The following is a 24,671-nucleotide window of genomic DNA, read 5'->3' on the forward strand; positions in this document are numbered from 1 at the left end:
TTGCGTAATCTTGTTTCATTCTGGTTTAATCCGTTGTACAAGTCTTTGTAACTCATGGCGAGAGTCAATGTCATATCCAGCAGTCATTCATCAAACTAGGCAGACATGCTAAATAGAAATGCTTTGTTGCTAAATCACATTCCACCCTCCACAACCCCCTCCTTCCGCCCAACACTGACCCTGTCCAGCCTCATCTCTACTGGGGCTCCAGATAAGAGGAGAAAACCCAGTGGAATGTCACATCACAGTGCAACACGCATTCTCATCCTCTCTCCCCCTGGACCAAGGCTTCCTCCCAAATAGCACCTTAATCCCTATAACGTGCATTACTTTGACCAAGGCCCATAGGGAATAAGCTACCATTATATAGGGTATCTGGTGTCATTTGGCATGCAGCCTTTTCATTGCATTCCATACCCAACTCCCCGCAGAACTCCAGACAAACCGAGAGGGGATGGAGAAAGGAATTCCCCAGATGAATGGGTAGCAGTGGTGGACATTGCAGGAGGGGGGGGGGGGGGGATGGGGTACTAAAGGGGTGTTAGGGAGGGATTGTGGTGTAGATATTGAGGGGGGACAAATAGTAGACAGAGGGTCCACGGCCATTGGGGACATTTTTTGGGACATATTAAAACACATTTCCTGCAATTCTACACAGCTCGATATGACTTATTATGCATCGCTTGGGTTTTTTTGCGGGGTATATGGAGGGGTATTTTGAATACACAGTATAAGAGGAAGGATAACTGGAAGGCCTCCCCCCAATCTTTGGAGGGGGGGACAGCTAACCTGCATTTCAACCCATTTTGCCATGGTGCAGAGAGAAAAATTTGCAGTTTTATAAGGCTATTCTACACATTTTGTAATGAGTCTCAGAGAAAATGTTGCAGTTTTAAAGCTATTTTCCTGCAATTCTACATATTTTGCCATGAGGCTGAGAGAAAATGCTGCTGTTTTAAAGTAACTGTGTGGCTACCCAATGAGCATGGGCTCCCCAATATGCACCAGGTCCATTGTTAGCAAGGTTCCGTCGGTCCCATAGTGATGAATGACATTGTTTTGATAGCTACTGTACGTTGCTCAAGATGGCTACATTAGCATCAAATATGGGTAGCTACCGTGAGGGTATGGACTTCTGTTAACGTTACGACATTATGTCCTTGCTAACAATGGACCCTGTGCTAATTGGGTAGCCCGTGATCATGCTACCCAAAGTAATGAACCACTTCCGAGATGGGGGGCGAAGGACATTGTGTACCGGTGTCCTAGCTAGCTAGCTACTTCCATCGTCGTAATGTTAACAGAAGTTCAAACTCTTGCGGTAGCTACCCATTGTTGATGCAAACATAGCCACATAGTAATTCATAACTATGGATCTGACAGAACCTACAATGGACCCTGTGTATATTGGGTAGCCGCATCTGGCCAGCGAAAATCTCACTTTTAAAAGTACATTTTCTGTTAACTCATACCCAAATGTTGTTGACTCATCCCATACTCATATTTGTGTCCAAAGCATAAATTGGAGAGAAAAACACTTCAAAACCCCCACCTCAAACTTGTAACTCAAACAGACTATTTAAAAAAATGCTTGCTATTTCCTCAGAGGATGATGTCATCCTCCTAAAGGAGGAAGAGCAGGCCAATCAGTGGTCTACTCGCATTAATATTTTGTTGTTGTTGTTGTTGGGGAACGCCCACACCATTCCAACACAGAAAGTTGCTTTTTAGCATCATTAATTACCATTTTGCTGGACAACTGATGAAAGGAAGGAAAACTATTTAACTTAATTATTGGTAATATTTCACAGAAATCTGGAAACACTGGACAGTTACATTAAAGGTCGACCTTGGGCATAAATGCAAAAATAACGGTTTTATTTCCAATTTTTATTTATGACATTTTTTATGTATTCACCTGGTATGATCAATGCACCATCATATCAGGTAATTTAATGCTAAAACATTTTTTATAATGAGTGAAAAGATATTTAGCTACAGAAGTGCCATTTCTTAGTGGTCTCTACTTATTCCATCCAAAAACAAATCCTGTGAAATTACCTCAATACATACTGGAGAAGTTACTGGCTACCTACAAGTGGCTAGCTTAGCTAACGACCTAGCTACATCGGTTGCGGTGTGCATGACCAGAATGACACATCGATACACCTCCAAGGGCACACCCCATTTCTGTTTGAAAATTGAGAAAGAGGAGGAATTGGACAGTTTTTCAAGCCCAAAGTCGACAATTAAAGAACATTTCCTGCAATTCTACGCATTTTGCCATTGCTTATGACCTATGATATCAGGGGATGAATCAACCTGTTCTGCCTTCGGGCAATTTCACCGATGGGTTGAGGGGTTATGGTGGGGGGTGCTGCCCCCCCCCCCCCCCCCCTCTGCTGTCACATGGTTCTGAAATAGAGGTGACAACAGGGTCAGAGCACAGCCTATTTAATCCTGCTGGGACTGAGGTGTGTGTGTGTGTGTGTGTGTGTGTGTGTGTGTGTGTGTGTGTGTGTGTGTGTGTGTGTGTGTGTGTGTGTGTGTGTGTGTGTGTGTGTGTGTGTGTGTCTGGATGTGTGTGTGTCTGGGTGTGTGTGTGTCTGGGTGTGTGTATAGCCAATAGAGGTTATAGTGGTACTGAAGTGAACACTGCAGGCTGAAGGACATGCCACTGTCAGTTTTACGCTCCTGGGGCTGATGTGTGAGCATATGCATGTTCCTGTATTATGCGCTCCATTGAGTGTGTGCACGCAAATCCCCACTATTCAAAAGCACACATGAAAAATCAAAAGAAGTGTAAGAAGAACCAACCAAATGCTCACGCCTCAGAGTAACTCAATTCCTTTACATTTCACTACTGACATTTGGATAGAAGAAATATTAGCTCACCTTCAGGAAGGGGCAGCAGTGTGATGGCCGTACTGAGACGGCCACTGCCCAGACTGACCAGATGGGGGCGCTCTGCCTGGACCTTCAGCCCCTTGCCGCTCTCAAACAGATCCAGTGGCGTGCTCTATGAACAGGAAGGTCACAGACTCAATTATCAGAGTATTAACTCCATTTGGCCTCACATGGCAGTCTACAGTGCATTCGGAAAGTATTCAGACCCCTTGCCTTTTTCCACATTTGGTTATGTTACAGCCTCATTCTAAAATGGATTAAATGTTTTTTTTTCTTCAATCTACACACAATACCCCATAATGAAAAAGCACGAGCTTGGCACACCTGTATTTGGGGAGTTTCTCCCATTCTTCTCTGCAGACCCTCTCAAGCTCTGTCAGGTTGGATGGAGAGCGTCACTGCACAGATATTTTCAGGTCTCTCCAGACGTGTTCGATCAGGTTCAAGTCCGGGCTCTGGCTGGGCCACTCAAGGACATTCAGAGACTTGTCCCGAAGCCACTTTTGCATTGTCTTGGCTGTGTGCTTAGGGTCATTGTCCTTTTGGAAGGTGAACCTTCGCCCCAGTCTGAGGTTCCGCGCGCTCTGGAGCAGGTTTTCATCAAGGATCTCTATTTACTTTGCTCCCTTCATCTTTTTCTTGATCCTGACTAGTCTCCCAGTCCCTGCCTCTGAAAAACATCCCCACAGTATGATGCTGCCACCACAATGCTCCACCGTAGGGATGGTGCCTGGTTTCCTCCACATGTGACGCTTGGCATTCAGGCCAAATAGTTCAATCTTGGTTTTGTCAGACCAGAGAATCTTGTTTATCATGGTCTGAGAGTCCTTTAGATGCCTTTTGGCATCCAAACGGGCTGTCATGTGTATTTTACTGAGGAGTGGCTTCCGTCTGGCCACTCAACCATAAAGGCCTGATTGGTGGAGTGCTGCAGAGATGGTTGTCCTTCTGGAAGGTTCTCCCATCTCCACAGAGGAAGTCTGGAGCTCTGTCAGAGTGACAATCACGTTCTTGGTCAGTTTGCTCAGTTTGGCTGGGCAGCCAGCTCTAGCAAGAGTCTTGGTGGTCCTGAACTTCTTAAATTTAAGAATGATGGAGGGCTCTGGGTTCTTGGGGATCTTTAATGCTGCAGACATTTTTTGGTATCCTTCCCCAGATCTTTGCCTCGACACAATCCTGTCTCGGAGCTGTACAGATAATTATTTCGACCTCATGGCTTGGTTTTTGCTGTGACATGCACGGTCAACTGTGGGACCTTATATAGACAGGTGTGTGCCTTTCCAAATCATGTCCAATCAATTGAATTTACCACAGGTGAACTCCAATCAAGTTGTAGAAACAACTCAAGGATGATCAATGTTAACAGGATGCACCTGAGCTCAATTTCGAGTCTCATAGCAAAGGGTCTGAATACTTATGTAAATAATGTATTTCTGGTTTCTATTTTTAATGCATTTGCAAAAATGTCTAAGAATCTGTTTTTGCTTTGTCGTTATGGGGTATGGTGTGTGGAAAAGGGAAGGGGTGAAGTTGTATGTTAATGATTGGAAGCAGACTTAATATCATCAAATATTTTGGAAAAGCCAAATGGGATAGAGAATAGACCTTTAGACAACTACCCTCAAGCTACAGTTGGCCTTTTGACTAACCATTAACACACCCTCAATGGACGGATGCTCCCTTACACTTCAAAAGACAGTCACACAATACATGTTCCGTATCCAGACGAACAGTCAGGACAAACACGACATTATATGACCATGTTGGCTATTCAGAATGATCCCTTTCATTATTTCTCTATTCATAAGCACAATATGTTTCAACACTGTTTTAGCAGCTACACTGGATCACAGGCCTACATTACGGTTCATTTCATAGCCCAGGGACATCCAGCCTGTATGAATGTATTCTCTGTGTGGTGGCATTGCTCTAGCTGGCTGCTGGTGCTGTTTACATATCGCTTTATACAGAGAGAGTGTGAGCTGTGAAGGAGCCTAGTTATGCCCGCAGAGCAAAAACACCAGCATGGGGTTTTGGGCTTTGGGAGAAGGAGTTGTCATGGTAACAGCACTCACTTGAAACTGCTGAAGCACTGAGAGCTGCAATTAAGAGATTACTTCCTGGAAGACATTTCATATGAGCTAAGTTGTGAAGAACCTCTTTGTCATCATCATCATCATAACATCTCTCTGAATTTGTAGCACACTTGGGGTTTGTATTTCATTTCAGTCCAAATTAATTAATTTGATGCCTAGGCTACTCTAACATTGTACTGCAGAAGACTAGAGGGAGTAAAATGGTTGAGCCCAGTTATCATTAGCCCAATGTATGGCATGCTACCTTGAGTCTGTTACATATCCTTGCTGATAATCTTTTTCGTTCACCCGCTTTACAATCAACCCCTGCACACCAAGCAGCAGTATGACAGATCATAAAGTCAGCCTCTCCGTTGGGTGGCCACCCATGGCTGTCCAAATAGGATGATCTACCTTCAATTAGATCGATCAGTTAAAGCTGGGCCCGGGTGAAGAGGATAGGGGTGATGGATGATAATAGTTTTAACGCGTAGGCCAGCTAGCAGTAGTGACCAGATGCAGTAGATGAGGGCCCAGGAGTGCTGTGGGGGATAGCATAATCACATTTTGGACTAGTAATAGGCCTAATCACCATGCCACCATTTTGTAGTAGGTGATGAAATGTTGAAATCCCACATGGCCTCTTTGTCACTGTCTACTGGCTGTCATCAGGGTGGTGTTCAGTAGGGACAAAACGTTTTGAAATGGAGTGAAACAGATGCTACCTAAACCTGTCCAATAGAAATAAAATAAAACATTTTCCATTGCCAATTTGTTTTTCAACAGTGTGCCCTACTGATCACAACCCCCCAAAATCCTCATTAAACCTTACTAAGACGTCTCTGAAAAAAACATCCAAGTGTTTCCTGCTTGATAGGCCAAAGGCCTACTGTAACAAGTTCAATCTCTTCTGTCAGCCTCCCTTTGATATTTTTCACTTTGATGTCTTATGCTGGTTTAGTCATTGTCTCTCTCTGCATGTCAATATAGGTTACTGTATTAGTGGCACCCAGCTGCAGTTTCCTGTGTGCTACTGCTCCCCTGTGGCACTCCAGAGCTCTGAAACTCTGTCTACTGCTTTAAGCCCTGAGCCTATCCTCCTGCCTCCCGTTCCCTCTCTATATTCATCCCTCTCTAACTCTCCAGCCTCTCTCCCTCTCTCCACTCTCTATGTCCACCTCATCTTTCTCCTACTTCACATTTCTATTACCTTCCTCCCTCCCTGCTCTCTCTCTCCTTTCTCCTCTCTCTCACCCAACCCCCCCCCCCCACCTCCCCCCTTTCAAAGACAGGAAGAAGACATTCAATGTCAGTATCCCTTTAATTACAAACCCAAATTCCTGGCAGTTTGGCAAGCGCTGCCATTTGCTCTCCATGCCCATTATAGCTGTTCCTTCACCTTTACCTTGATTGGTAGGTTGTTTCAACCTATTTTTATCTATAGCAGGGGTTTTCAGGAGCAGCCCAGCAGCCCATTGTGCTATAAAGTTGTAACACACATTAGGAGACTCAGACTTTGATGTCTACGTTTAAAAAACAGTGATCTGTAGCTACACTGCATCATATCACACCTGCATTCAAATACTATTAGCAGTACTTGAATTGGGCAGGAGCTCACTGAGTACTTCCACCTAAAATGTTCTTCTTCTTGAGTTTCTGCACCTTCTTTAAAATATTAGCTCAAAAGTTTTGAGAAGTTCCTGCACCTAAATATAAATGGTACCAGGACCAAAAATAAGTACCGCCACCTATTTCAGTCCAAGTCCAAGTCAATGACTATTTTACATCTTTCAAATTCCTTAAGCGTTTGCTTTAGCCTGCCTGGAGGCAGCTTGTTACAGACTCATTGTTCTCTTATCTAGATAGTCTTCAGGGAGCCTTGACATGTCACGCCAGTGGATACAGTAAGAAGAGAGGAGAAAATGCTGTGGGTATGGTTTGACATTGGAAAAATGTAACAAAATTACACATCATGATGACGGCCAGGACTTTGTTTCCAACGTTGCTTGCCAAGTTTATAGCATCGGTCACACAATGGCCTCACAGTCCCCCTCCCCATTAAGAGAACACTCATCACAGAGTGGTAGTGAAGGGCAGGCTGTGGTTAGAGAGATGAGACTGCAGAATACACACACACACACACACACACACACACACACACACACACAGACACACACACACACACACACACACACACACACAGTATACCAAATGTTAGGAACACCTTCCTGATATTGAGTTGCACTAAATTTGGCCTCAATTAGCAGGGCATGGACTCTACAAGTTGTCGAAAGCGTTCCACATGGATGCTGATCCATGTTGACTCCAATGCTTCCCACAGTTGTGTCACGGTAGCTGGATGTCCTTTCGGTGGTGGACCATTCTTGATACACACACACACACACACACACACACACACACACACACACACACGCACACGCACACGCACACGCACACGCACACACACTCACCTGTAACACCTGATGGGTTTGCCGTCCACACTCAGGCAGGTTCCTGTTCAGACTGTCCATATCAACTGCGTTGTCAATCACCCCCTCTGACACATGAGGATCCTATGGAACAAAACACAACACACCTGTGAGAGGAACATCTAACAAAGAGATGAAAGGATTCTGAAGGATTCAAAGGCCTTCTGCCGTTACTGACTCCTGCTGTTTACAAAAGGCAACATGAATCCTACTTTTTAATCCACTTTTTGTGGCTCTGTCTTTCGTCTCGTCTTATGTGGCGTTTATACTGTACATGCACGGTCATTCACATGGGTCTATACATTACAGGTGAAAGAGAATGGTCCAGAATGCTTAACTAGCCATGGCCAAAGGGACTGTGAAACATCAGACCTTACAAGTGATCAATGAGTACTCTCAGAGAAAGGCAGACCCAGCTGATTGGGATTCTCCCTTCAGCCCCTCTCAGCCAGGATGAGTCAGTAATGTGATTCATTAGATGAGAATACACCACACACAGGGAGACAGTGTACAGATTCTGCTGATATCCTCTATTACCTCACTTTACCAACAGACAGAGACACAGGGTGATCTCCCCTGAGACCTGACACAGGAATGCATTGCAGCCTTCTTTCGTCTGTCTGTCTGCCCTCCCCTTAGTCTCTACCGCACCCATCCCTCTCCCCCACTCCCCTTATCCCACAAATTCCTTCTCTCTTATTCATTTCTTTTTGGCTTTTCCACCGAGTCAGCCCAGAACAGATTGCCGTACATACTTTTCCATGTCTGTATTTGTACGTGTCATAAATGACCAGATTTGAGAGTGAGCGTATGTGAGACTAAGAAAATACTTATGCACCCATTGTGGGCAAATTAAGTCGAGAAAACCACAAGTAAGGTTGTCCAACACAAAATTATAGTCATCTTTGAACATTTGAGTGCCTTGGACGGAAGTGTTCTCAGAGTAATTAGCATCCCTAAAATGATGTGCAGGGTTGGTGAATACACTACATGGCCAAAGGTATGTGAACTCCCCTTCAAATGAGTGGATTAGGCTATTACAACCACACCCGTTACTGACAGGTGTATAGAATCGAGCACACCGCCATGCAATCTCCATAGACAAACGTTGGCAGTAGAATGGCCCGTACTGAAGCGCTCAGTGGCGTTCAACGTGGCACCGTCATAGGATTCCAACAAGTCAGTGGAGGATGCCAGGAAAACGCTACCTGCCCGAATGCATAGTGCCAACTGTAAAGTTTAGTGGAGGACGAATAATGTTTTTCATGATTCAGGCTATGCCCCTTAGTTCCCATGAAGGGAAATCTTAGCGCTACAGCATACAAAGACATTCTAGGCAATTCTGTGCTTCCAACTTTGTGGCAACAGTTTGGGGAAGACACTTTCCTGTTTCAGCATGACAATGCCCCCCGTGCACAAAGCGAGTTCCATACAGAAATGGTTTGTCGAGATCAGTGTGGAAGAATTTGACTGGCCTGTACAGAGCCCTGGATGAATTGGAACGCCGACTGCGAGCCAAACTTAATTGCCCAACATCAGTGCCCTATCTCACTAATGCTTTTGTAACTGAATGGAAGCAAGTCCCTGCAGCAATGTTCCAACATCTAGTGGAAAGCCTTCAAAGAAGAGTGGAGGCTGTTTTAGCAGCAAAGGTGGGGGACCAACTCCATATTAATGCCCATGATTTTGTAAAGAGATTTTCGACGAGCAGGTGTCCACATAGTGTATGTTTCTGATGTATCCCAATCCACAACATAGATTCAAATGTTCTTTATCATCAAGTTTATCCTGTTAACGTGATAGATCTCTGCCAAGAAATTCACTAAAATGTCTGACATTACCTATAGAAATGGCAAAAATGAATATGTCGACAAACAGTTTAAAAAAACACTATGATCAGAACAAAACACTTCAATCAAAGTTATATTTCACATGACTATACCTACAGTACTAAGAACATACTGTGTGTGTGAGAGACCGAGTAACCTTATGATATAGCCATCACGTCCCTTGTCATATCTTACAGTGCAGTTGTAGGGCTCTCCGGTAATTACCTTTCACCAGTTGTCCAGCAATTATACGGCCTCCATTGTGAAAAAAATTCTTACTCTCGACTACAGAGTGAGCAAATTAGAGCTTCCTTCAAAGCTGCTACAGTACCTGCTACTTGCCAGCTGCTATACCTATTGTTGAGGTATCATCTACCTCAACAATCACCCCTGATTCGTTACATGCTCCCATTCACAGCACGGACCTGTCTGTCCTTGCTATGCTGAACTAAGCCAGCATTCTTGCCTGGCAGCCACAAGCCCTGATAACAGAAGGAGAGAGGGATGGAGAGAAGGACAGAGACAAAAAAATGAGAAAAAGAGAACATTGAGAGAGGATGAGAGGTGAGGGGTAGAAATAGCCTTTAGAGTGATTATACGGTATTATTAACACTATTAGGGAAATATAAACATGCAATAACTCAGAGTGTAACTCCATGAAGGCAATGTAGGTCATCTGGAGAGCTGGATAAAGAACATACGATAGGCCATCATCGTACTCTGTCTAATCCAATATATCTCTGTGATCTAGTCTGGTTTCATCTGATTCCAGACCCTATTCTCAGCCAGTTCCCACCACATGCCATCACATTCATCAAAGCCTTCTCTCTCTCTCTCTCTCTCTCTCTCTCAAAACTGCCTTTTCTCTAAAGATGCGCTCTACAGAACCAGCCCACTGCTAACTACACACACACAGATTAAAGGAGAAACAATGCAAAGCATGGCACTTTTCTTTTTTTTCAAACTGGAGTGGCTGCTATAAAGGCAGGCATTGTGTTCTATCGAGCATGCATGGATCTTTCCCTCACACATGAAGGAATCTTTTTTGATGGGGATATGGGAGGGGAGCCATCGAGTTGAATAGCAGAAATGTTGGAGGGAGGGAGGGAGCTTGTGGCTTGCTGAAGGCATGCGAGTATGGGCAATAGTGGGGCATATTGTTTCCAAACCCGAAGTCCCACGACGGTCCCAGGAGACAAACAAATCCGTCACTCAAACACGTTGATGAAAATCTGGGAGAATTATGGAATTTGGGAATTTCTTCCCTATTTTTTTCCCCTTGTCAAGACAGAGAAACTCCTAAACATCAGCTGTAGTGTAGAACAAACTTCCTCGACACAACAACAAGATATTACCTCCGTAGACATCCTATGGTAGCTTATGTAAAAATAGAATCTCACTACTGTCCAAACATACCATTTGGAGGTTTCATCATGCACATGAAAACACATGGGACAATATTCTCCACAGATTATCAAACCCATGGGCATGAATTTCCAATGAAGAGCCGCTTTGTGCGCTTCCGAAATGCGGATGCGTCGGAAATAAATAGCAATTAGAATAGAAATGAATAGTCTCGTATGGAGTAAGGTAATGACTGGCTGCATGTTCCTTCCTACTCAGAGGATTACTCAACACTGGCATTAGAACTGAGGTGGGCTGGAGAGAGAAAGAGAGACAAAAAGACACACACACAAATACCCTGGTGTTGCTGAACAATCCATCAATTCTCTTACAAATGCCATATCTGCTCACATGACAGATTTACTATAGCATTTATGGTTCTTGTCATAAAATATTCACTGCCTCCATAAAATGTAAGCCCTCTCTCCCTGAGACCGGATGTGTTTCTCACCCGGAGATGTTGCACTCTGAGAAAACATCTCTGCAATCATCTGTTCTAATATTCACACTAGCATACTACCTAGAATGAAGCAATGTATTGGGCACATATTCTAGCTAAGTGGTATGTTAGTATGGACATTGGAACGTAGCCTACATGTCAGGGAACAGGGTAGAGAGGGGAGAACAGTAGTTCTAGTAGTAGGCACCATGGACAGCCGACTATAGGAAACCAAGTGGCTGCACATAAATACTTGGCATTTCAGGGAACATATATTTATGGCGACAATTGTACTCTGCAATGTCCCTTGGCGCTTCACAACTGGATGTGGCGACAGCCAAACAGCACCTTCTGTTTTTAGAGCGAGGCCACAGAAATGTAGAAAACTACCATGAGAAGAGTTTCCGCATGTATTTTTTAGGCAGCCTTTACCAGATACCTTAAATCAGATGATATAAAGAAGATTCATGCTACTTGCACGATATCCACAATGCAAGGATATGCCTACAACAATACTATTCCAGAAGGCAAAGGTTAAAAATGTCGTCCCCCATGAATGATGCAGCGCCCTCCGTGGGCCAATCAGTGATCTCTATGGCAAGACGAATCATTCGCCCAAAGTTTTGTCTGAGATATCGAGTGGGTTAGCTAGACTCATATCCCCGAGCATGTGTGCCAAATTTCATCACTCCGAGTCAAACAGATCAAGAGATATAAACATCTGCCTGTTACAGCTCCCCTGTGGGGTCGATATGAATGTTCTTGCATATGTTGAGTCTTGACAGTGTTTGCAACATGTGTACCAAATGTGGTTACAATACGAATATACTTGACTGATTTATATGCATTTATGTGCCATACCATGCCCATGTGAATGTTTATTGGTCAATAGCGGGGTTAGGGGCATGACCTTTAAAGTTTGCAGTTTCAATCGCCATCTGGCCAATCAGTGTATTTTTGTAAACGCCAGATCTCTATGGCAAGACGCATCATTCACCCAAGTTTAGTCAAAATCAGGCCAGTGCTGTCTGTCATATTGCGTGTGATGAACATACGCACTTACTAACACGTGGAGACAGAGCCACAGGCCCCTCCCCGATTTCATTGTGGGGGACAGTTAAGAAGTTGCAATAGTCTACGTACCGAGGGGCTAGGGTCAGTCTGTTATATCCAGTGTAATTCTTCTGTCTTATCTGGTGTCCTGTGTGGATCTGAGTATGCTCCCAAAAATTCTCTCTCTCTCCCTCCCCTCCCAGATGTATCTGAGCCCTAGGACCATGCCTCAGGACTACCTGGCCTGCTGATTCCTGGCTGGACCCAGTCCACCTGGTCGTGCTCCAATTTCAACTGTTCTGCCTGCGGCTATGGTGTCACGACTTCTGCCGAAGTCGGTTCCTCTCCTTGTTCGGGTGGTGTTCGGCGGTCGACATCACCGGTCTTATAGCCATCGCCGATCCATTTTTCATGTTCCATTTGTTTTGTCTTGTTTTCACACTCACCTGGTTTCAATTCCCAAATTACATGTTGTATATGTTCCCTCTGTTTCCCCCATGTCCTTGTCGGGAATTGTTTATTGTAAGTACCTGTGCATTGTGTACCAAGGGTACAATAACCAAGGGTCAAAAATAACCATACATTGAATAACAATAAGCATACAGTAGAGTACATGTGCAGGTTGATTGGTCTGTCAGACACTGTCCCTCATCTTATGGCTGGCAGTAATGTAGTGTGCTGCCAACCCACAGCTCTCTGCATCCATCCCCAACAGCCTACTCTCAACAGAGAGGTCTTTGAAAGGGTTTCAAATTTGGGGAAATGACAGTCTCTAATTGTTTTATATTTTTGACATTTTATAAGGAAAATGCAACTCTGTCTCAGGTTCTGCTGCTGTGCAGTGGTTGCACAGCCTTTCCTCTACAGGGAGCCAGGTGTCTACCCTTCTCAATGGCAAGGCTGTGCTCACTGAGCTTGTACTTGGTCAAGGTTTTTCTAAGGTTTTGATCAGTAACCATGATCAAATAGTTTGCCATGGTGTACTGTCAAATTAGGGCCAGATAGCACTGCATTTAGCTTGTGTTTCCCAATAAGCTATGTAGTTTTGTTTTGATTGTATTGTAATTTGTTTAATTCTGATTGATTGGATGTTCTGGTCCTGGGGCTTCAGTGTGTTAGTAGAACAGGTTTGTGAACTCTGGACCAGCTGGATGAGGGGACTTTTTCTTTGCTCAGCTCTTGGCATTGCAGGGTTTGGTAATGATATGAGAGGGGGTCACTGTATTTTAGATGTTTCCAAAACTTAATTGCTCTTTTTTTTTGTTTTTATTATCAGTGGATATTGGCCCAATTCTGCCCTGCATGCATTGTTTGTAGTTTTCCTCTGGACATGTAGGAGAATCTTACAGAACTCTGCATGCAGGATTTCAATGTGGTGTTTGTCCCATTTGGTGAAATCTTGTTTTGCAAGTGGACCCCACACCTCTCTGCCATAAAGTGCAATTGGTTCAATTTGAATTAGTTTTTTTAATGGCGTAGAATGCCCTTCGTGCTTTCTCTCTATTCATTCACTGTCTCATCAATCTGAGCCTCATTAAGGTGTCCAGTTGAGCTTATTTTTAAACCTAAGTAATTGTAGTGTGTGCAGTACTCTATATATTTTGTACCAAATGAGAACTTTGGTCTAATTCCCTGAGATCTGAACCTTCTCTGGAAAATCATTATTTTAGTATTTTTGTGGTTTACTGACAGCGCCCAGGTCTGGCAGTACTGCTCTAGCAGGTCCAGGCTCTGCTGTAGGCCATGTGCTGTGGGTGATAGCAGGCATAGGTCATCTGCGAAAAGTAGGCATTTAACCTCTGAATTGTGGAGACTAACACCAGGGGCTGAGGATTTTTCTAGAATAGTGGCCAATTCGTTGAAGTAAATATTGAAGAGTACAGGGCTCAGATTGCAACTCTGGCGAAGACCCCACCCCTGGGTAAGAATTCTGTTATTTTCTTGACAATTTTAATATGCACATATTGCCAGTATACATTGATTTAATTGTTGTTGTCATATGTTTTACCCCCTACACCACTTTCAATAACTTTGTAGAACAGTCCTGTATGCCAAATAGAATCAAATGCTATTTGGAAGTCGATAAAGTAAGCATATTTTGGTATTATTTTGGTGGACATGTTTATCTATCAGGGTGTGTAAGGTGTAATATGATCAGTCGTGCGATGTTTTGGTATAAATCCAATTTGGCTTTTACTCAAGACATTGTGCTTATTAAGGAAGTTTAGAACTCTTACATTTATAATACTACAGAAAACCTTCCCCAGGTTACTGTTCACACAAATGCCTCTGTAATTGTTATTGTTATGAGTCCTTGATTCCAGATGTCAGGGAAATGACCTACACGCACGATCAAATTAAACAGTTTTAATATAACCAATACAATTTTTTGCACTAGTGAGTTTGAGCATCTCATTTAGGATGCCATCAGGTCTGCATGCTTTTTTAAATTTGAGAGCCTGAAGTTTCTTATAGAGCTTCTGGTCAGTAATTGGGGAGTCCAATGGATTTCTATTGTCCTTTATGGCTTTCTCTAATCCATTAAACTTCTCATGAATTTTGCATTGTTCTGCATTTGTGTCAATTTGAACGGTGTTGTAGAGTGTTTTAAAATGGTTTGTCCATATGTCACCATGTTGTATTGCTAATTCCTCTTGTTTCACTTTATTTCATTTTTTTCCAATTTTGCCAGAAGTTGTGTTTATGTTTATGAACTCCTCAATTAGTGTCAGCTGCTTGCTGTTGTACTGTGCTTTTTTGGTTCTGAATGTACGTTTATAGAGTTTTAAAGTCTCACAGTAATGAAGGCGTAATTCACCATTATTTCGGTCTCTGTGCTTTTGGTTGGATAGTGTTCTATGTTTTTTCCTTATAATTTTACAGTCTGCATCAAACCAGTTGTCATCTGTGGTCTTTTTTGTTTTGTTTTTTATCAATTTCAATTGTGCTTCTTTTGCCGTTTGCCTGAATATATAGTTGATGTTTTTTACTGCTAGATTGATGCCTTCTTTACAGTGAGTGAATGTGGTATCCAGAAAGTTATCTAAGAGTGTTTGGATATTTTAGTTACAGGTTGCTTTCTGGTATTCTTCTGTGCTGTTTTGGGCCCATCTGTATGAATGTCTGATGTTGTACAGCTTAATGGGCTGTGAATGTGTGGTTGTTTCCATGTCTGTTCTTTTGAGGATCAACGTAATTTGGCTGTGATCAGACAGAGGTGACAGTCAATGAGCTGAGAGAGAAAGGGTCAATGTCTGTAATCATATAGTCAACTGTACTGTGGCCAAGAGGTGAGCAATAGGTGAATCTCCCCAAAGAGTCCCCCGTAACCTACCATTGACAAAGTATAGACCCAGGCTTCGACAGAGCTGCAACAGATCCCTTCCGTTTTTGCAAAACGCAGCCTCATATGATGTAAAATGCATCATACCGGTTGTTTTCCTTTAATGCAAATCGTTTCATTGATAATCACAAAATCTGATTGTCATTGTTTCCATCTGGGTCATGTTCAGTAGGACACACAGTTTTCATTGGACAAACTCAGGTAAGTACCTCTCCATTTCAAAACGTCAAAACATTTGTACCTGGGACAGGCAGGAGGGGTATATGTCCTAATATGTACACCGTACAGGAGGCTAAACAGTGAGCAGCATCAAAGGCTTCCCTCCCTACTCTTCTTCTCTTTAACACCAGTGAGATATATGACTGTTTATTATAGGCCACATAGAACAAAGGGAATCTGCAATAGGCAGGGTACAATGACAGTCAGGTTCAGTGGTTGAGGTTGGTCAGTCTAACCTAGTAACAAAGAGAATGAGAAACAGTACATTTAATTTGTCTAAACTGAGATGATCTACTTACCTAGATAACTGGCCCCACAAGTTTGGATTTATTTAGAATTTTCACAATTTATTGTAAAAGCCATTCAAAGCTTTCAAATCATAACAGAAATCTAAGAATAGATTCATGAACAGCATTGGTAAATGGGATACGACCAATGGATGTGGCCTTTCAGACAGAATAAAAGGTTTCCACTTTTGTTTTTGCATATGACTAAGAGTGTTGTCTTTGCCCATTTGTTATGTGAGCCAATGCACAGTATTTAACTCAAGTTATGGTTGACATGTATAGCTAAAACTGGCCAGTATGATGGTACTTTCTCATAAAATTCTCCATATAACATAAGCAAAAGCACCTATGAAAAGTTCTTGTCTGATTTTAAAATACGGCTGAAGAAAATAGGACCTGAGAAAGTCAATAGATGGACTTGTTGTGTGAACTGTGAACCATATAAGAGACTGCATCTCTTCATGGAAGGATCCCGGAAAGACAGAGTGACAGCAAGAGGAAAAAGATGACAAACAAAGAAGGACAGCTAGAAGAGGTTGACCACAACGTTTCTGAGTGTCACTATATGTGGACATCCTGTGTGGCCGACAGAGGAAGCATTTCCTGTAGGGCCGAGGCCAAGGCCAGGGTCCGATAGTGGCCTCTGTCACTTTCATATAAGGAACAGAAGGATATAAGGGACAGCACAAGGATCTCCGTGTGTAGTTCGGGAAACCCGCCCAAGAGATCAGGATGCAACAGACTAAAATGCAAATGGGACTTTTAACATTTACTAACAACAGATGCAGATGTTTTAAACACTAAATTAGAGATTTGATATGCACAATGATCTCTCAACTAAATGGTCACTTACGCTCCTGATGCCGAGTTATATGTTACAAGTGCAACTATTTCTGATTTACAATGAATCATTCAGTAGGAATAATAGGAGTGTCAAACCAATCGACAACGCAGCAAAAATATAAACATGGGTCAAAACGAAGATAAAGCAATGATATCAATATTGACATGCTCTGCATTGCCTGGAAGAGTTTTTGTCATTCCTTCCTCAGCTGATGGTGTGCTCTAAACACACAGGCTCAGGGCCCTGGCCCAGAGCTATCCGTTTTGGACCCCAGCCACTCTCTGCTGCAGGCTAAACACACCACCTGCTCCACCGTGGGGAACAGCAGAGCTACAGAACACAGGGCTCACAGATCATCGTACCCTTTGTGAAAGCCGTTGAAGGTATGACGCTTTAATTAATGACAGCATACATGTTTCATAATGCTTTAGAACTTATTTATACATTTTCAGTTGATTTAAAATGGCCTTTAGTCAGTTAACTGTGATCATTATGAGATGATAAGACTGTATAATACTTACATTCTGATGACAAGCCTCTTCATAATACTTGTTGGTCATTACGATATGGGTGACTACATGTTATGCTGTGTGACCGATTCCTCGCCACTGCACTGACATCACTGAACAACTCATACCGGCAAATACTGGAACTACAGTGATGTAGCTCAGTGGAGAGAAGAGGAACGCTATAATTATTGGATTAACGTTTCCATACAAAAATATGTCCTTCACATGCAGAACACAAAGCGCTATCTAATACATGCACGACCAGCAAGGCAAGCTTGACTAAAACTAAACCCCTGGCTTAGATGCCAGGTCAACCGTTAGGGAGTGAGTCATTCTTTCTTCGGCTCTGATATTTCCTTACTAACATTAGGGGATAGGGCAGGGGGAGTTTGAGAGTTAGAGTGGTACCATGGTACTCCAAATGCGGGTCATTGCTCAAAAGTTCCGTTGACTTTGGCTGTTTGTTTCCCAAAGACACAGAGCTCTACAGGAATTCCTGTGCTGGTCGGCACAAAAAGCTATTTTCAATGTCCATAGTCCCCCAGAGGAGAGAGGGAATGGACTAGGCTACTGGACCGTCCACCACTCCACTAGGTTACAGGGCCCAGCCGTCCCACAATGTTGCCCCACCACACATGCTGATACAGACAGCACATGGCCAGGGAAACCCCCAGGGAATTATTGGACAATGTGTGTGAGAACAGGGCTGACCGACAGCCTTTGGGAAACAGATATCCTAGCCACGTGATCTAAAGAGAGAATAATCGAGAAAGATAGAGTGAGGGGAAACCATGTTGATTAGTATACATATCTGGTCTCCAAATGTAAAATTTCTACTTTCCATTTCCACAGTCCAACTGTTTTTGTAAAAAAAAAAATGTTTTAGTGAATTATTTTTTTCCTTATTTTTTAAACCTTTTTTACATTTTTCTCCCCAATTTTGGTCTTGTCTCATCGCTGCAACTCCCCAACGGGCTCGGGAGGCAAAGGTAGAGTCGTGCATTCTCCGAACCATGACCCGCCAAACTGCGCTTCTTAACACCAGCCAGCTTAATAACCCAGAAGCCAGCTGCTCCAATGGGTCGGAGGAAACATTGTTCAAGTGACAACAGAGATCCACCTGCAAGCACCCGGCCCGCCATACACAAACTCTCCCCTAACCCGGACAACGCTGGGCCAATTGTGTGCTGCCCTATGGGACTCCCAATCACAACCGGTTGTGAAACAGTCTGGGATCGAACTCAGATCTGTAGTGACGCCTCTAGCACTGTGATGCAGTGCCTTAGACCACTGCACCACTCGGGAGGCCCCCAACTGTTTCTGTTATACAATGAGAAATAAAATGACAATCAGTTACACTATTTTAATCTAAGCTTTTGAGCATGTCTTACAACATGCCAACTATGAATCTCACTAAAGAATTCAATTCTTTCTTAACTCATTTATCCACCTGTACATTTCCATGTTTACAGCTCTATGCTCCCTCTTACCTTTGGTACAACCTGGATTTTAGTATGGAGCTTTCACACCAGGAGTACTCCGACCCCAATGTTAGCTGGACAGAGATAATGTTTAATCTCTCAGGTCAGTGTCCTCAGCTGGTCAGTGGGCAGAAACACCGGTGCCATGGCTTTCTGGATCCTCAGAACAGGCTGTCCCAGGACTTGCTCAGTGTACACAGAGTTCCTCCTTCTTCAACTGAAAATTCTCCAAATGGAAACGACAGCAGGCAAATGCAGCACTTCTCTCTCGCTCTCTCTAAGTGAGTCAAAAGTCTGTAACTCCATACCAGCCAGGTGACGTTTGGCTGGAGTCACAACTGCTGCCAAACTCTTTGGTACCAGGCTGTGCCTCTCCAACAGTATTTTGACTGACGTATTGGTCTATTCATTAATCTTGCAGTCCCTCTTAAGAAATAAAAACAGACAAAGAGGAGCGGCGAGCCAGGAATTTGAATGTGGTGTTGCCAGAATAAGCTGAGTAACAAGTACACAAGGCCCTGTGTGTCAGTGCAACAAAACAGCAGCCACCCTCCCTCCTTTTTGGAGTTGAAAGGCAGCTCTTTCACACAATATGCTGCTTGTCAAGAGTGTCACAGACCCACCCTGCCCTCTCTCCCTTTGACTCTCACTTTGTCCTCATCATCAAGTGGCAAATGTCAGTCAGTTACAAGAGAGAGGTCTTCACAAATTAGTTCAGAAACCCATTCTGGTCTATAAAGGAAAAAGGGAAAAGTGTTGGCTGTTGTTGTTGCTAAGGACAGCACTATGAGAAGACGGAGTAACAAGGAAGAGGTGGAAGCAGGGTGGGGGGAGGAAACGACAGTGTGGGATATATCCCTTTGAGTAATGGAAACTGCGCCTCTGGATGGACGGACAGCCATCCTCTTCTCCCCCTCCACGACATTCAAGAATCTCCTTCCCAAAACAACTCTATTTCTGTAAGGTTGTGCTTTTCCCTTCTCAGTGAAGCATGTGTTCTTGAACGTAGCCCTGTTTCTTTGTGTTCTGGAACGTAGCCCTGTCTTTCATTTTTGTTCATTGATTTCACCTGTGTTTGTTTCTCACCTGGTCTCATCAGCTCCCTATTTAGTTCAGTTTGTATGTTTGTATGTTTGTGAGGTATTGTTTGTTTTTGACTGCCTATCTGTGTTTGACCATTGCCTGCCTGCGACCATGATTCCTGCCTTCTGCGAAGGCTTAATAGACATCTGCCATGCTCTGCGGGTGAATCTACTCCTTTTTCTCCTACTCTTATTCATTGCAATTTTGAATTGTTCATGTTCAGACAACATGCAGAGTTCAACCTGGTGAATATGAATTGAAAGCCTGCAATATATCATAGTACTCTAGCTCTTGTTTTAGACAAGCATCTTGTGTTCATATGTAGTCAAATTATGTGGCCTATCATTATAGGCATTTTCCAGACAAATAGCCGGAGAGAGAATGGTTTCCTTGGACAAAGTGAAAACAGGTTCAACTGTGTTTAAATGTTACCAGTGACTTACATGATGACATCTCGTTTGGACCGCCAACCATGTGTTACCGTGACAACACATCTGGAAAACACCCCAACGATCAGTCTTGCGTGTTCTCAGATATTGTACCAGTAATAATGATCAGCTAATGTTGGGTTTCCACTACCACTAAAGAAATCTATGAATGCTAATATGGTTAGCAGACGCTTTTATCTAAAGCAACTTATATAACTGTCAATTTTGACAGTGTGTGTATATCTGGACCAAGAAGGAATGGAACCCACAGCCATGGTGTTGCTAGCCCCATCCTCTACCCCTCTGAGCCATTGGAACCACCAATTTGAATATATCATTATGAAGACTTATGATCAGCTCACTTCCCAAGTCCTTGCAAACAGGAAATAACTGACTATGAAATAGAAAAAATATTTTAAAGGATGATTCAGTCTGACACTGATTAAGTCTTTGTTTTGGATGAAGGGCTTGCCTCGAGGTGAGGGAAAAAAAGACCAAGACTGAGGAAAGGAAATCACATGAGGAAAGACCTTCATCCAGTCTGCAGTATCTATAAAGATGGATATCGCCTGGTAGTGTGTGAAGCCCAGATGTTGCAGCTGTTGGAAAGGCCTGAAGTTCCCGGAACACACAGCTGTTTATAACAATAACACTCTCTCACAGACAGGTATCCTCACAGCTTGGGAAACTCCTCATTAGATAAAAGGAAGACAAATATACTATACTGAACAAAAATATAAACGCAACATGTAAAGTGTTGGTCCCATGTGCAGTTATTTCACACAACACAATGCCACAGATGTTTTGAGGGAGTATGGAAACAGTATGCTGACTTCAGGAATGTCCACCAGAACTGTTGCTAGACTTTAATGTTAATTTCTCTACCATAAGCCATTTCAGAGAATTTGGCAGTACGTCCAACCGGCTTCACATCTACAGTCCATGCGGAACCACGGCAGCTCAAGACCTCCACATCTGGCTCCTTCATTTGCGTGGTGGTCTGAGACCAGCCACCGGACAGCTAATAAAACTGTGGGTCTGCACAACCAAATAATTTCTGCACAAACTGTCAGAAACCGTCTCAGCGAAGCTCACCTGCGTGCTCGTCATCCTCATCAGCGTCTTGACCTGACTGCAGTTTGGTGGCATAACCGACTTCAGTGAGCAAATGCTCACCTTCGATGGTTCTCTCGCACGCTGGAGAAGTGTGCTCTTCATGGTTGATGAATCCCGGTTTCAACTGTACTGGGCAGATGGCAGACAGCGTGTACGGCGTAGTGTGGACGAGCGGTTCGCTGATGTCAATGTTGTGAACAGAGTGCCCCATGGTGGAGTTATGGTATGGGCAGGCATAATCTACAGACAATGGACACAATTGCATTTTATCAATGACAATTTGAATGCAGAGAGATATCGTGACGAGATCCTGAGGTCCATTGTCATGCCATTCATCCGCTGCCATCACCTCATGTTTCAACATGATAATTCACAGCCCCATGTCGCAAGGATCTGGACACAATTCCTGGAAGCTGAAAATGTTCTTCCATGGCCTGGACGCTCACCAGACATGTCACTCACTGAGCATGTTTGGGATGCTCTGGATCGACGTGTACGACAGTATGTTCCAGTTCCCTCCAATATCCAGCAACTTCGTACAGCCATTGAAGAGGAGTGGGACAACGTTCCACAGGCCACAATCAACAGCCTGATCAACTCTATGCGAAGGAGATGTGTTGCGCTGCATGAGGCAAATGGAGTCACACTAGATACTGACAGATTTTTTTGTATCCATGCCTCTACCTTTTTTTTTATGGTATCTATGACCAATAGATGCATATCAGTATTCCCAGTCATGTGAAATCCATAGATTAGGGGCTAATGAATTTATTTCAATTGTAACTCAGTAAAATCTTTGTAAAATGATGCATGTTGTGTTTCTATTTTTGTTCAGTGTATATGACAGCTAGTGCTCTATTGTATACAATATATAAGATATGTCAAAAATAACCTATTTCATCTGGTTTATATACTTCCCATTTCATGTTTATTTAAGAGACAGTGAGGAAAGACATGGAAGTAAGGAGGAGAAAGTGTGTTACTGTGTTAGAAGGGCATTGGCCAGATTTGACCTCACACCAGCATACATATGCCCTGAAGCAAGGGTCATTAACCGCTTGAGCACACCAGAGTAGACCACTTATTTCTGTTCTGTCAATACTGTGCATTTCTCTAATGGTGTAAAGGGAACCATGCATCTTATTAGACCATTATGTAGTATCAAAAAGATTATTCCCAGGAAACTCTGAGTGTATGATCCCATTCAAGGTAGCCAGCAGCAGTAATTAACAGGCCGGTGCACAGTACCCACAGCAGAAGTGGGACTGGTGGAACAACACAGTAACATTTGACACAGTACAGAGGACACACTGAAAGACTGGCTGGGTGATTACAACATGGCCCTGATTTCTGTGAGAACAGAACAGAACAAGCTTTCATAACAAAGGAGTTATTATTGCAGTTTAAGTCCGTTTCTAGGGAACATTTCTCTCTGCTAGGCCCCCAAAACGTGTCTGACCCACTGCAAAACCACTCTCTCACTCCCTTCCTCTCTCTATTTCTCTCAATAGCATCCACTGTTTAAGGAGTGGGAAGAAGCAGGGACTAAACGTGGCAATGACTGTTGCCTCTGTAACGGGTCTGTGCCTGCCCTCTCTCTCTCTCTCTCTCTCTCTCTCTCTCTCTCTCCCTGTCTCTATCCCCTGTCTCCCTTTCTCTCTCCGTCTCCCTCTATCCTCCTATCCTTCTCCCCACTCTGAAAAGAGAAGCTGCAAAGAGACTATGAGAGAACAGTTAGAAGAGGCAGAGGTACACAGACATGATCATTGTCTGTCGGTCTCCATCGTAGCCAGCTAGCAAAGCATTACCTAGTTAATCTGCCCTGTAGATCTCAGCTTCCAGTGTGCAGACTCAGGGGAGGACAACCCAGGCTTGTATTGTGTCTGTCTGGGGCTCTGATAAACCAAGGCCAGTCAGAGGACCCACTCCTGGAGGTTGGCATTGACACAAACAACCAGATGGGGTCTAAATAAGGAATAATGATATCCAACCAAGAGTGACTATACAAATTCCCCCACGATCTCTATGAATTATAACATTTTGTTATAGATTTAGTTAAGTTTGTTTAAACCCTTTACAATTCAACAATAAAGTATCCCAAGATAAACAAGCATATGATCCACTAATTTGTTCATTCATGATTCTCCTTCTTTTAAACCAGCAACAGCAAATAAAGAATAAACTATATTGAATAACATGCCAATAGATCAACTCTCGTCAAGGGACCTTTAGAACAATGACAGATCTACACATGCAGCCAACACAAAGTGAGTAACGTGTCTCACCTGGAGTCTTTCAGACAACGCTACTCTCCCAGCTGATTGTCAGTCTGAAAAAGTCAACCCTTCTAACAAAGCATAATGGAAGTTTACTTCACCTGAGGGTAAGTTTCCAGCAACAACAAGAGAAAAACGACAGGACTGAGCGCAAACACAGCTTGTCAGAAAGAGGACACCACTGTCAGTCTTCTTCACGTACAGAAAAACCCAAATAAAAAAGCCTGGATGGAATCCAGGGGAGAGCGAGAGGTGCAGCAGGAGGTTTTTTTTGCGGTCAGTCGCTCCGATGTTTGAGAGGCTCTCCCTGTCCTAAACACACTCTCTCACATCACACTGTCATGACAAAAAGAGTGACAAAGCAATGTGTCCTGTGCTATGCTCTGCTGACATGGTCTGCCCCCCCCCCCTCTATCTCTCTCATTCTCCCTCCCTCAGTTTTCCTGTGCTGTCAACCACTCCTAGCAAGACACAAGGCAGTCATTCTTCTGGCTAAAGAAATCCTTACTTGTTCTCACAAAGCAGTAACAGAAACAAGTTCACCTTGAGTCACTGGCATATTTTGGAGGAGGTTGAAATGATTATAACCATTAGATAGATGCATGCACTCTTCACTGAAACAGCCCCAAAAACGCATCCAATTAGTTATTTTGACCTACTATGTTCCTGCATTTTAATACCAGATACCTCACTTCTTCAACATAAAATAAAGAACTATATTTATTCCTTAAACTTTTATATTGGAAACTATATATTTTTTACAGCTAATATAGATTGACTGAGTCAAATATGAGCGACCAGGTGTCACTGAGAAAAACAGTAAGTGGTGAAAACAACATAAAATATAACAACTAGTTGGGGCAGTTATTAATCACATGTCTATTATTGT

At 43.2% G+C, this 24,671-nt stretch overlaps 1 protein-coding gene and 1 long non-coding RNA gene across 32 annotated transcripts in view; one reads left to right on the top strand and one right to left on the bottom strand.

Annotated features, from left to right (window-relative positions):
• LOC110503778 (pleckstrin homology-like domain family B member 1) overlaps window positions 1-24,292 on the bottom strand; it is a 93,676-nt gene extending 69,384 nt beyond the window's left edge. For 18 of the 31 annotated variants that reach the window (XM_090218363.1, XM_090218356.1, XM_090218353.1 and 15 more), the window contains exons 1-3: window positions 23,884-24,292; window positions 7,454-7,555; window positions 2,896-3,019 (exon numbers count right to left, since the gene is read on the bottom strand). In XM_090218363.1, coding sequence (XP_090074489.1) covers window positions 2,896-3,019; window positions 7,454-7,513 — 184 coding nt within the window. In that variant the 5' untranslated portion in view covers window positions 7,514-7,555; window positions 23,884-24,292. Of the gene's footprint in view, window positions 1-2,895; window positions 3,020-7,453; window positions 7,556-18,888; window positions 19,456-23,791 lie in introns of those variants that run through there. The other 13 variants (XM_090218364.1, XM_090218352.1, XM_090218339.1 and 10 more) reach the window with 2 other exon arrangements.
• Window positions 16,728-22,313, top strand: LOC149972370 (uncharacterized). Its single transcript, XR_016491328.1, has 2 exons — window positions 16,728-17,272; window positions 20,856-22,313. It is a non-coding gene; the product is annotated as an uncharacterized LOC149972370 (long non-coding RNA).
• Window positions 24,293-24,671: the final 379 nt, after the last annotated feature.

The sequence above is a fragment of the Oncorhynchus mykiss genome, chromosome 24 (assembly GCF_057628025.1).
Source record: "Oncorhynchus mykiss isolate SJ-2025 chromosome 24, ASM5762802v1, whole genome shotgun sequence".
In the NCBI taxonomy this organism is placed as follows: Eukaryota; Metazoa; Chordata; class Actinopteri; order Salmoniformes; family Salmonidae; genus Oncorhynchus; species Oncorhynchus mykiss.